General features: G+C 40.4%; 1 protein-coding gene across 2 annotated transcripts in view; it reads right to left on the minus strand.

Annotated features, from left to right (window-relative positions):
- Positions 1-7497: 7497 nt before the first annotated feature.
- SH3RF1 (SH3 domain containing ring finger 1) overlaps positions 7498-13163 on the minus strand; it is a 176986-nt gene continuing 171320 nt past the window's right edge. For both annotated transcript variants that reach the window (XM_054485177.2, XM_063664278.1), the window contains one exon: positions 7498-9925. In XM_054485177.2, coding sequence (XP_054341152.1) covers positions 9757-9925 — 169 coding nt within the window. In that variant the 3' untranslated portion in view covers positions 7498-9756. The remainder of the gene's footprint in view (positions 9926-13163) is intronic.

Consider the following 13163-nt stretch of genomic DNA (forward strand, 5'->3'; position numbering starts at 1 on the left):
GGTGGCTCATGCCTGTAATTCCAGCACTTTAGGAGGCCAAGGCTGGAGGATTACTTGAGGCCGGGAGTTCAAGACCAGCCTTGGTAACATAGCGAGACCTTGTCTCTATACACACACACACACACACACACACACACACACACACACACACAGTATTTTATTCTCTAAAATGGAACTGTCCAATATGGTAGCCATTAGCTACACGGCTATTTAAATTTAAACTGGGCCAGGTGCACTGGGGCATGCCTGGGGGTCCCAGCCACTTGGGAAGCTGAGGTGGGAGGATCGCTTGAGCCTGGGAGGTCAAGGCTGCGGTGAGCTGTGATTGTGCCACTGCACTCCAGCCTGGGTCCTCATTACCATCCCCCAACCCAAAAAAATAAAAATACAAATAAAGAATAAACTGATTACAATTCAATCCAATAAAAATTCACTTCCTGGCTTCTTCGGTTTCATTGTAAAAAAAAAAATTCCTCAGTCACTGCAGTCACATTTCCAGGGTTCAGTAGCCACATGTGGCTAGTTGCTACCATATCGGGCAGCACAGATCTAAAACATCCCCATCACTGTTCCAAGGAGTTCTGTTGGATAGTGCTGCTCTAGAAAAGATGGATTGATAAAGTTGTTCTCTTATGCTCACATTTATGTATTCAGAATGCCTATTTATGTAGCAATTCAAATTCAATTTTTAAAATGTCATCAGATTTTTTTTTTTTTTTTTGAGACAGAGTCTTGCTGTGTTGCCCAGGCTGGAGTGCAGTGACACGATCTCGGCTCACTGCAACCTCCACCTCCTGGGTTCAAGCGATTCTCCTGCCTCAGCCTCCTGAGTAGCTGGGACTACAGGCCTGCACCACCATGCCTGGCTAATTTTTGTATTTTTAGTAGAGACAGGTTTCATCATGTTGGCCAGGATGGTCTGGATCTCCTGACCTCGTGATCCGCCCACCTCGGACACCCAAAGTGCTGGGATTACAGGTGTGAGCCACGGCACCTGGCCATCAGACCATTCTAGCTATCAATTAGCCCTTGCGATTTCACGGCCACCTGAATGCAACAGATTGGTCTCCTTCAATGGTGCATTTTCATTGATCATTGAATCTACCTTCAAATATAATTGAATTCTCTTAAACTTGAGAATCTGCAGAAAGAGCTATAGAAAGCTTATAGTCTTAGTGCCAGCAAGGACCCTCTGAATTTCACATCTTACTTGCTTTCTGCTTTGTTGAGAGAAGTCTTGTTTTTCGTTGTTTCTATTCACCCTCCTGCCTAAAGCTCTATTGAGGGGGTGTGGCATTAAGGCTGGAAGGCTGCTTTGTTCCACATGAACCAACAGGAGTGAGCAAGGTCTATGAGCTGATATTTGCCAAGCAGACAACCCTTGCTCTTGCTCTCTCATCTTCCAATACCTGGATGCCGAGCTACGTGTTGAAGATCTGAGTCTGTTTCCATGGACGTGTAAGTAATGTGCTTGACTAGAACTGCTGACAACCCCTCTGGCAGCTTCTGTACCAGGAGACACAGGAGTGACAGCCACCTGTGGAAGTCCTGCCTTGTTTCAGGCTTGTCCTCAGATGAGATCCCAGCTTGGATACGTGTACCACAGATTCATCTTTGGTTGATACTTTTCCTTAGCTTCACACCATGGAAGGAGTCTCTCAGGGGTTCTGCATCTTGGGAATACATGCAGAGGCCCCAGTAGCATCTTATTATTGATTTAGATACATGCCCAATTTATATTGTAAGGCCTTTTTCATGGGTTCCATTGCACCATAAAATACATCAGTTGGTTCTCAATTTCCCAAATGGCAGAGAAGTACAAGTTAATCCTTTGTGGAAAGGCAACCTCAGGGCTATCTTGAATTCTTAAAGGTAGTGTGTTCTGAATACTTATTAAAGGAGAAGAAATTCGGTATGACTGTCTAAATGATGTCATTTTTCTGTCTGCTTTTGAACTCAGTCATTAAATAATTAATAATTCTCACCAAAATGGGTATCCCTTGTTTTCTAAGTTAATTTCAAATATCTCATTTTCCTAAAGCAATCTTAATATTTGTCTCCTCCCTTCTTCACTCTCTCCCTTCAAATATATGGCTTCCATAGGTCAAGGGCTTTATTTTTGATACAGGAGTTAAGAAGAAATTACTTAGATAGATAGTGAGGGTAGGTAAGTCCTTGGGTAAGGCTTTTATTTTTAATGAAAAGCAGCCCCAAATCATTTTTTAACAAAGAGTAGCCTGTAAAATCTAGTTGCAGGCATAGATGCCAGTTGTTGTGCCAATCATGTTCAAGATGGCAGCTCCATCTTCCCTTCTCTGTCTGCCACATGTATAGTAAAGAGGAGACAAGGTGGCCCTGGCCAAGGGGAAAGTTCATTTGCATAATAAGATTAGGGTGGGGCAGCCAGCCTTTCATGGACACTATGCAAACCAATCTGTGAGCCCTATGTAAATCAGACACCGCCACTTCAAACCTGACTATAAAATCCAGCACGTTCCCTGCTGGCCAGTCTTTTTCCTCTTGGAAGTCCCCTCTCTCTCACTAGAGAGAGAGCTGCTTTCCTTTCTCTTTCTCTTGCCTATTAAACCTCCACTCCTAAACTCCTCGTGAGTGCCTGTGTCCTAATTTTCCTGGGGCGAGAAGACGAACTCCAGGTATTTACCCCAGACAACGTAGCCACTTCACTTTGATGTGTCTGTTTTCTGATGAGACTTTAATGTACTTTAAGTTAGCACAAGGTCCCATCTTCAATGGTAATGCAACCATCATTCCAGTTTCTTTTGAGTGTATCTTTCCAGATATTGTATTCATATAGAAGCTAATAGGTACATATATTCTCTCCCCTCCTAACTTTTACTAAATGGTAGCACACTCTACCTTATCTTTTTTGTTTAGCTCTCTCAGAGATGTTTCCATACCCATGCATAAAGAATTTCCTCATTCTTTTTTTATGGTTATGCAGTATACTGCTGTATAGATTTACCATAATCCATTTAACCATTTCCATACTGGTAAACATTTAGGTTGTTTCTAATATTTTGCTATTATAAACAACACTGCAAAGAATATGGTACTGTCATTTTACACTTGACGAATAAGTATATTGGAACAAATTCTTAAAAGTAGAATGGGTAAACAACATTTGTAATTTTGGTATTTTCTATCTATATTGCCTTCCCTATACATTTTTTGAAATTACATTGTCATCAGCAAAATACTGAATGCCCCTCATTTAGCCAACAGTTATTTCAAATTTTTAGAAATTTCCCATTTTATAGGTAAAAAATATTTCATTGTTGTTAATTGCATTTACATTACGAATTAGGTGGAACATCTTTTAGTGTATATATATAAATAATAATATAGAAATAATATTTCCATAAAAATATATATTTTTAATGAACTGTCAGTTTATATTGATACCAGTCAGGTTGGTGGTGGCTAAGACTACAGTAGCTTGGACTCAAGAGGTTTATTCTCAAATAAATCATATTTAGAGATGAGTAGTTCAGGCTGGCATGAAGGCTCAAGTTTACTAGGGTATCATGTTCCTTCCTTCTTTCTCCAACACAGTACATCTCTTGCATCTTAAAAGTCACTGTTATATGTAAAACGTTTATTTAGAAACAGAATGCTTGTTCCTTGGTACTGCGAGGAAAAATCAGCATTCAGACAAAAAGTTCTCTCAGTGAGACAATTTTACTTTCTGCAGAAAGGGTGCTCTTTGCAGATGGAACAATGGCGAGACCACACCTGAACAAAGGAGGGAAGCAATTTTTATCCCTTACGCAGCTTGTCCCTGCTACTGTGTCCTGTCTCCACTGGCTGGAGCCAGACCGCACAATCTAAACTAAAACCTGACTGGCTAATAATTTAAAACTGTCCAAATAGGTAAAGGCAAGGGAGAACGAAGGAAAAGAGGAAGTTGCTTATGCCAAATAGAGAAGGGGCATAAGCTGCAAGCTGGAACGTGCCTGTGAGCATGTCTAGCACAAATATCTTGGTTAAGGTACAAGGACATAGAACGTCTTATGTACCTTGTAAGCATGTCTAACAGCAACATAGGCTAGGGCTTAACAAAGAGTTATTAGCACAAAGCAAGGAGGCTTGAAGGAAGTTAGTCTTTAAATTATTTCTAACATTTATGATTTATTATTATCCTTTAACAAGAAGGGAAACTTTGAAGAGGAAACTATATTTACTTTCTACAGTTCTACAATAAATCGCTTTTATTTAGAAAGGGTGCTCTTGCCATTGTTCCATCTGCTAAGAGCACTCTTTCTGCAGAAAGTAAAATTGCCTTGCTGAGAGAACTTTTTGTCTGAATGCTGATTTTTCCTTGTAGTACCTGGGAACAAGCATTCTGTTTCCAACAGTCACCTATGTTCTCACAATAACTATAAAAACAAATCTAAACAAAAAATTTTTTTTTTTTTTTTTTGAGACAGAGTCTTCCTCTTCTTGCCTAGGCTGGCGTGTAGTGGTACGATCTTGGCTCACTGCAACCTCTGCCTCCCGGATTCAAGTGATTCTCCTGCCTCAGCTTCCCGAGTAGCTGGGATTACAGGCATGTGCCACCACGCTTGGCTAATTTTTGTATTTTTAGTAGAGACAGGTTTCATCATGTTGGCCAGGCTGGTCTTGAACTCCTGACCTCAGGCAAGCCACCCGCCTCGGCCTCCCAAAATGCTGGGATTACAGGCGTCAGCCACTGTGCCCGGCCTCCTCCCCCTTTAAGAAGACTTACCAGAAGTTCCCTGTGCTATTTTCGCTTGTGTCTCAGCAAGAACTTAGTAACATGGCTGCACCTAACCTTAAGGGAGACTGGAAAATGAGTTTTTTTGTTTTGTTTTTCCGAGACTGAGTCTGCCTCTGTGGCCCAGGCTGGAGTGCAGTGGGGCGATCTCTACTCACTGTTACCTCTGCCTCCGGGTTCAAATGATTCTTGAGCCTCAGTCTCCCAAGAGGCTGGGACTACAGGCATGCACCACCACAGGTGGCTAATTTTTGTATTTTGGTAGAGACGGGGTTTCACAATGTTGGTTGGCCAGGCTGGTCTCAAAACTCCCGACCTCAGGTGATCTGCTTGCCTTGGCCTCCCAAAGTGCTGGGATTACAGGCATGAGCCACCACACCCTGACAAAAATGAGCTTTTTAACTAAGCACAAAGCCCGGATATCAGTTAATAAGAAAAAAGAAAATGAAAATATTCAGAGACAATTGGCAATTTTTTTTTCTTTTTCTTTTTTTTTTTTTTGAGACGGAGTCTTGCTCTGTCTCCCAGGCAGGAGTGCAGTGGCGCGATCTCGGCTCACTGCAAGCTCCACCTCCCAGGTTCATGCCATTCTCCTGCCTCAGCCTCCCGAGCAGCTGGGACTACAGGCGCCTGCCACCACGCCTGGCTAATTTTTTGTATTTTTAGTAGAGACAGGGTTTCACCGTGTTAGCCAGGATGGTCTCGATCTCCTGACCTTGTGATCCACCCGCCTCGGCCTCCCAAAGTGCTGGGATTACAAGGCTTGAGCCACCGCACCCGGCCCTGACAATTGGCAATTTCTGTCACAAATCCTTGGTTAGTATTACTTTGGGGTTTTTTTCTTATTTGTAGAAGTTTTTTTACATGTAAAGGAAATTATCTCTTTGCCTGCTACAGGACTTACAAATGATATATTTCATTGTTTATTCTTTTGACTTTGATTATGGTATTTTGTCACGTAACTATTTTGATTTTTTGTACAATTTATCAAGGTTTTCTTTTTTTTATAGTTTCTAAATTTTGAATCATATTTAGGAATGCCCTCTCATGCCAAAGTCTATCATGGTTTCTTCTAGTACTTTCACAAGGATTCAGAGCTTGAAAGATTCAACCCCAAGGTCAGAGACCTCTTGGAACCAAATTTCGTTATCTAAGGTGTAGGCAATAGAAGTGGCAGCTGGCTCACTGGTTACTGGCTGGGATAATTCCATTATCTTTGGAGACTTATTAGAGTAGTCTGACTCTACAATAGTATTGAATGGGACTCAAAGATGAATGCCACTCGCAGGTGCCTGCAGCATGGTTACAGAGCCTGGATCGCCATAGTACAGTAAGAATTTGCACTGAGTGAGATGCAGGTGGTGTTTTCTGAAATGGAAAAGTAGCCAAATCAGAAATTTATTAGTAGGAAACACAAAAAGAATCCAAGGGATGTTCATCTGTAAACCTGAGAGAAGGTATTTTAAAACTGTCACTGTTCACAGTGGCAGGTGACTACTCACTCTAGTAGCTCCTTCCTGCTTCTGGTGATACTAATGGACAGAGCAAAGTCTCCCAGCATACCCCATTACAGCCTGCAACCACAGGGAGTTAGTGAGGGCTACACCCCTTTGCCTGGACATGACTAATCTCTTATAAATATCTTATTGATTTTGGTAGGCTGCTAATTATTTTTCCTGGAAAAAAAGTAATTTAAATAGGATGCGACATTGATAATGACATAGTTTAATTGATTCAAAACACATTTTTAAAAATTTGATGAATACATACAAAGAGTTGTTAGTCAAACATCTATTAAACTTAGTCAAACATCTATTAAACACAATTTCCAAAGCTGAATTCTAATGTTGTTTATAGCTCTGGATTGAAATATTCAGAGAATTGAATGTTCTTCTGGAGGTATGCAAATATGTTCTATTATAGGAACAGAAAGTTAAATGCATAGAAGTTGGAAACATCACCTTAATTTGTTCCTTCTAAAACCAATTAGACCCTGAAAAGCATTATATCATATACTCCAAGAGAGTGAGATGAAATATTTGAAACCAGAGATAAACTTAATGCCACACATTAAAATAGCACTTTCCAAAAACAGTGAGATTATCTCCTTTGCTCCTCATCCTCACCCAGTGGGGTAGATGGGACACCAAAAGGAGGAAACTAAGTAATAATCAACTTGCCTAGGTGGCTACAGAGGTAGTTTTTGGAAAAGCTACAATACAACCTAGAATTCCTGATTTTCAATTCTGATAAGTCATTTGACGGTAGCCAAAAGTTAATAAGAAAATAGTTTTTAACATGACTTACATGGCCCTTTCATTTCATGGGAGATTAAAACCATGGTGAATCTGAAGATTTTGTCCCCAAGCCATGCTGAGACTTACAGGTTATCATATCGTTGGTTATAGGTCTGCTATTCCTTCTATGGCTAAGACAACTTCTAGCACTCACCAGATTATTTTGGTAACCGGAAGAGGAAGAGGGGAACACAAGTGCCATACACGGCCTTGTGTGACTCCACCAACTCTTTTTAAGCTTCTTGGAGAAATAAACAAGGTTTGTTAGTTGCAGAGGTAAAATGTGTCATTATCACCAAATTGATTCCTGTCGACATCTTCCGCTTGAGATGTATGCAAAGAATTTTTGTGAGGTACAAATTAGGTCATATGTGTCCTGGGTTTTTTGTTTTGTTTTGTTTTTTTAAAAAGCAAAATTTTAAGGACTGACACAAGGGACATACAAAGGTTGAACATCAAATTTTAATCTTGAAACATTTTATCCAGTCCTCAAATTATTAACATGAAAAGGAGTGATAAATTGCAATTTTATCATTACCATATCGCTGTGTAACAAGCCCTTGTTACAAAATCTCCCTCTACTGTCTCACAAAACCAATAGAAAACTCATACATTATATTACCTAATGATCTATTAACAGATGAAATTTTAACCAACTTTATACCAGGAAACTATGAACAGAGGTACTTCAATCACATAGCTTAAAATATGGAGAAAAGACAGGTAAAAAAATTATCTTAACCTGTAGTAGTCTTTTTTCTTTTTAAAATTTTTATAAAATACACTAATTTCCCAAAATAAAGAATATTATGACACATTGGTGTCAACTTACACAGATGAAAGCTGATGCCAGCTTTTTCCTAACTAAAGTTCATTTCACCAAACCTTTATATATTACATGAATATCCAAGTAAAGTATTTTTTTAAAAATTCAACACACAGGAACATAATATACAGTGTTTTTTTTTTTTAAAAAAAAGGTTAATTTAGGAATGAGTTCATCTTCAACCACATAACGTATCTTTTGAAGACCATGAAACCTCTTGTCATTGCAAGACTTTCCAGTTCATGTTTCTATTTCCCAGTTTTAATTCTTAAAAGAAAAAAAAAAGATGAAAGGGTTTAATTATGTATTTCCCATGAGAAAACTGTGGTAAGGATCTTATTCATTACCAGGCTGTCTTCCCTCCTTTTGTTTTCCGGACTACCCAGATCCACGACTGCGTGGCACCGTAATGAAATCGGTGGGAGAGGCCAATGACATCAAAGAATGGATATAAAAAGACAGGCTCGTCTGGATCCCGCCACAATTGTAACGTGTGGGCAAATTCACCCCCACCAAGCCTTCCAGAGCTCCACAGTCACAGGAGTAGTCTCCTGGTTAACTCATCCTTGATGTCTGTCTGCTGGGAGGACATGAAAGACCATTTTCACTAATGACTTGTGTAGTGGCTAATGCGTGCCTTAGCCAGAGAGGGAGCGAGTGCACTGAAGAGACCTCGGTCAGTAGCGGCTTTGGGGTAGAGAAGAGAACACTGTTTCTTTTTACACCTCCTGAATTGGTCAATTCTGAGTACAAACTCACCTTAACAGGAAATCGCAATGAAATATACACACCATGCACGGTCTATATTACTGTGGGAATCCAGTAATACATGCAAGACGTGGGGAAAGAATCACAATGGATGAATATGAACTTTTCACAGTGTTTCTTATAGCCTTTGACTTAACACGAGTGCATCACTTACCACCACTATCTCACAAATGTTTTACTTGTGTCCTGGGCATGCAGGTCAGTTGGGGTAAAACGTGAAATGACGCTTCATAGCCATTCTCAGACAGTGAGTACAACTTCAATTTCCCCTACTTTCCAACCAAACAACTGAGCTGCTTCTGCTACAAAACTAAATATATTTCTAAATACATTTTGTTCAAGGGTTGTGGTGTATTCTTTCTCATTGTTTCAGTCACTTCATTCTAGGAAAATTAAAAACCCACACAATTAAATTGAGGACTAGGTCTTCAGGGTGATTCCTACCAAACTAGAAAGAGAGGGAATCACTAACTTCTCTTCTCTCAAGTTTCTGTCTCTCTACCCCAGGCCCTAATTGATACGGATTCATTTGTATGTTTGGTTTCCCAAAGAAGAAAACCAAATTAGAGAACTGGGATTTCTATCTTAAAGAAGCAAAACATAACCCCAAAATATAATGGTAGCAGGGAGAAGGAGAGGGGAAAATGCATTCACTCTATGTCAAAACGAATCTCTTGCTCTCAACAGGAGATAATCCAGCTTCTCCTTACCTATCATTTCATAAATTAATAATTTCTTAAAATCATAATCCAAAGAACGTATCTATTATACGAAAAGTTCAAGTTTAAAAAAGCAAATAAATTAGTTAAGCCTTGTAAACAATTGTCCATTTTAGTTATATATCTTAAAAAAAAAAAAGGTTTCTCTGTGTAGTAAATCAGACAGTACAAGGCACACCTTATACATCCGAATCCAGACTAACAAAACCCACACAAACATCTTCTTCACTCTGCTTGCTGGGGTAACTGTGCTGGGGCATCGGAGTCACACACCAATCCTTTGCCCATCTCCTGACCATCCGGAAGTCCACAAATGTGCTCTTTCTGTTAAACTGCTTTGTGCTATTTTGTTGTGTGAAATGATTTTAAGCCTCTTCAGTGTCAGTCTCCTCATATGTTTTCCACAAAGCTTCCTGGGAAAAGGCCAGTTTTCCCATTACGTTGTAACGTGCCTTTGAACCAGCCATCCTCTCGTTTTTTATGAACAAACACAATATCTCCTTCTTTAAGTTCAAGTTCTGCCTCACTCTGAGGAGGATAGGAAACCACCACCCTGTGCCTAGAAAAGAAAGAGATTTTGGTTAAGGCGATTCAAAGCAGTGATTTTAAAAAATGGTGTACTGTTAGTCTGCATGAACCTTCAACATAAATAGGAAATAACATTAATTCGTTCATGATCGTAAAACAACTCAAAATGCTGCTATTTTCTGTTTATAGAGACTTGGTACTAACAAAGACCGGATTTGGATATGTGTGTCAACCCACTACTGATGGCCCAGACTGGTTCATCCGAGTGACCTTAACAAGGACAGCCATCCTTGTTCCCTACCAGTGTTTGTATCTTGGCAACAAAGGAGAGTTTCATTGCATTTCCCGGGAGGGGTATCATTTCTATCCCTCCCTCTTCCCCAAGGAAACAGGAGTGAATTTATTTGATTGGTGAGGCTGGGAGAAGTAGCTGAGCGGGGTGGGGTTCAGTCCTCTCTGAACTGCCTGCCCACAGGCTGAGGAGGCTCTACTCCACCTCTATGTTGTAAGCACACAGAGGTCAGGAAGGTGAGTCTGGAAGTCTGTCTCTGTGTCCCTGTGTCCCTTACACTGGGGTTTGACATGGGCGAGGCAGCAATTCTGAGGAAGGTAATCTGCCCCACACACCCAGATTATCCATTGGGAAGGTAGTTCCAAGGTCCAGACATGGAGGGGAGGGCTGTGGCCACAAATTCAATCCAACATTACCAGTAATGAGGTTGACATTCTCATCTCCATTATTCTGACATTTGGGTCTGTTTCTCCTTGGTTCAGAATTTGGAGTTAGTGGGAAAGGTGTCATTATTGCTTAAAAATGGCAGAAGCCTAGTTGGTTTAATATTATCTATGCCCCTGCCTCCATGCTCCTTAGCTTTCCTATGCAGAATTACAGCTTGTAGGAAGCTAGAGAGAGGTGACTTGTTTTACATTCTATATCCTTTTATCTTTCTCTATTTTTCCAGCATTATTTGCATTACTCCTCTTCTCAACAAAAGGGGGAAAAGAATGGTGGTGTATGGTAGCCAACCTCCAAGATGGCCCTAGTGATCTTTGCTTCCTGGTATTCACACTCTTGTGTAGTCTCCTCCAAGGATGCATAGGGATGACCTGTGTGGCCAATAAAATGTTGCGGAAATGACAGTTGGTGATTTCTGAGGCTAGATCTTAAAAGGCATTGTGGTTTCCACTTTACTTTCTCTTGGATCAGTCACTCAGGAAAACTGGCTGCCATGTTGTGAGGACACTCAACATCTCTATGGAGAGGAAACACATGGTAAGGCACTGAGGCCTCTTTCCAAAAGTCTAAACTAACCAGAAAAAGTGATGTGAATAAGCCACCTTAGAAGTGGATCCTCCAGCCCCACCTGAGCATCAGCTCAGGCTGATGTCTTGACTACAATCTCAAGAAATACTCTAAGCCAGAATCACCCAGATAAGCTGTTCCATAATTACGTGACCCACAGAAACTGTGAAATAACACATGCTTATTATTGTTTTAAGCCACTGAGTTTTGGGGGTAACTGGTTACATGGCAACAGATAACTAATAAATATATCTTTCACTGTTTGATGCTAAGTAATGAGTAGTCAGTCATAAAGTTGATTTTGGGTTTCTACTTTCACTTGGTTCTCAAAGTCAGAAAATGAGTTTATAGCCTCATGGGACCCACTCCTGACTGAAAGTGAAGAATGTTATGGCTTCAAAATGATAGGCAGAACAAATTCTATACAACTGTCCCCAAACTTCTGAAACCCATTACAGCCTGCTCCTTTCACCAATTCCCATTCCATATAAACCAAAATCCATTTAAGAAAGACCACAGCAAGAGTCCCAGACAATTACACTAAAAAATCTCTGCAAAAGGTAAGTGGCTGCTTGAACAACCTGAGCTCCTTTGGCACAGGGACCAAATTACTATCCAAGATCTGAAGCAAAAACACAGCACAGAAGCTGGCTTATCATATCTGAGAAAGGTTCAGCTAATTCAAACACGAATATTCATAGACCACAAGGCTGGGGTTCGATCAAGCATGGAATGCGGGAGGAAGCATGACACTGTGGGAGAAACACTGGCCTAAGGATTGACACAGTCTTTAAGGTCAGTTAGAGCAGCTTAACTTTGGGCCAGTTATCTCAGCTCTCAGTCTGTTTCCTCATCTGTAGAATAGGAATGTAATGAGTTAAACAAGTATGATGCTCTTCGTATGGTGTCTGACAAAGAGTTCAACCTGAAAATATTAGCTCCTATTATGATCATATGGCTTAGACAAGAGTAGGCAGAGGCCTGGCACTTTAAGGAGGTGAAGAATGGGCCAGTCAGGGGCTGGACATCTCTAACTAGGTAATGAACTCAGGCCACAACCTAAAGCATTTCCTGAAAATGAGATTTGACAAACTTTAGATCAACACAGTTAGGGTTTTGGAATCCCTTCTTTGATATCTTTATTTTATTTTGAGACGGTCTTGCTTTGTTGCCCAGGCTGGTGTGCAGTGATGCAATCACAGCTCACTGTAGCCTTGACCTCCCAGGCTTAACTGATCTTCCTACCTCAGCCTTCCAGCTGGGACTACAGGTGTGTGCCACCAAACCTGGTTAATCTTTTTACTTTTTGTAGAGATGGCATCTCACTATATTGCCCAGGCTGGTCTTGAACTCCTCGGCTCAAGCAATCCTCCAGCCTCAGCCCCAGAAAGTGCTGGGATTATAGACATAAGCCACTACGCCCAGCCCTCTGACACCTTTAAAAGCAAGACAAATAATTTCATCACGAATTTATCTGAAAGAAAGATCCAGATGACATTTCTCAAGTCTAATGTCAACATGCTAAAAATCCATGGAAAAAGCAATGATGTAGTTGCCACGTGGGGCAAGTTAAACATTTAAGGCAAAGCTTTATAATTCTGGGAAAAAATGTACAAGTGACTCAAAACATATTCAGAGTAGATTTCTCATGAGATATATTCCCTACTTGTTCTCTGTGAGCTGCCTTAAAGGTAAAATGGAATAAAAATGGTTATTGAAAAACTCAAAGGGAATTAGATTAATATATGCATTTTATAAAATGCACTAAACCAATTTTGTCAAAAAAAAATTTTGAACTAGAACTGCTGGGCTAAGAACATACTCTTCTTGCCAAGTTCCCAGTGGGAGCAAATTTTCATTGCTAAGTTTTATAAACCTCTGGGGGGGCGGGTGGAATGAGAAACTATGTGCATAATGGAAACTGTGACACAGTCTTGATCGTATGAAGACTATCAGATGCAGGAGT

This window comes from Pongo pygmaeus, chromosome 3 (genome assembly GCF_028885625.2).
Source record: "Pongo pygmaeus isolate AG05252 chromosome 3, NHGRI_mPonPyg2-v2.0_pri, whole genome shotgun sequence".
NCBI lineage: Eukaryota > Metazoa > Chordata > Mammalia > Primates > Hominidae > Pongo > Pongo pygmaeus.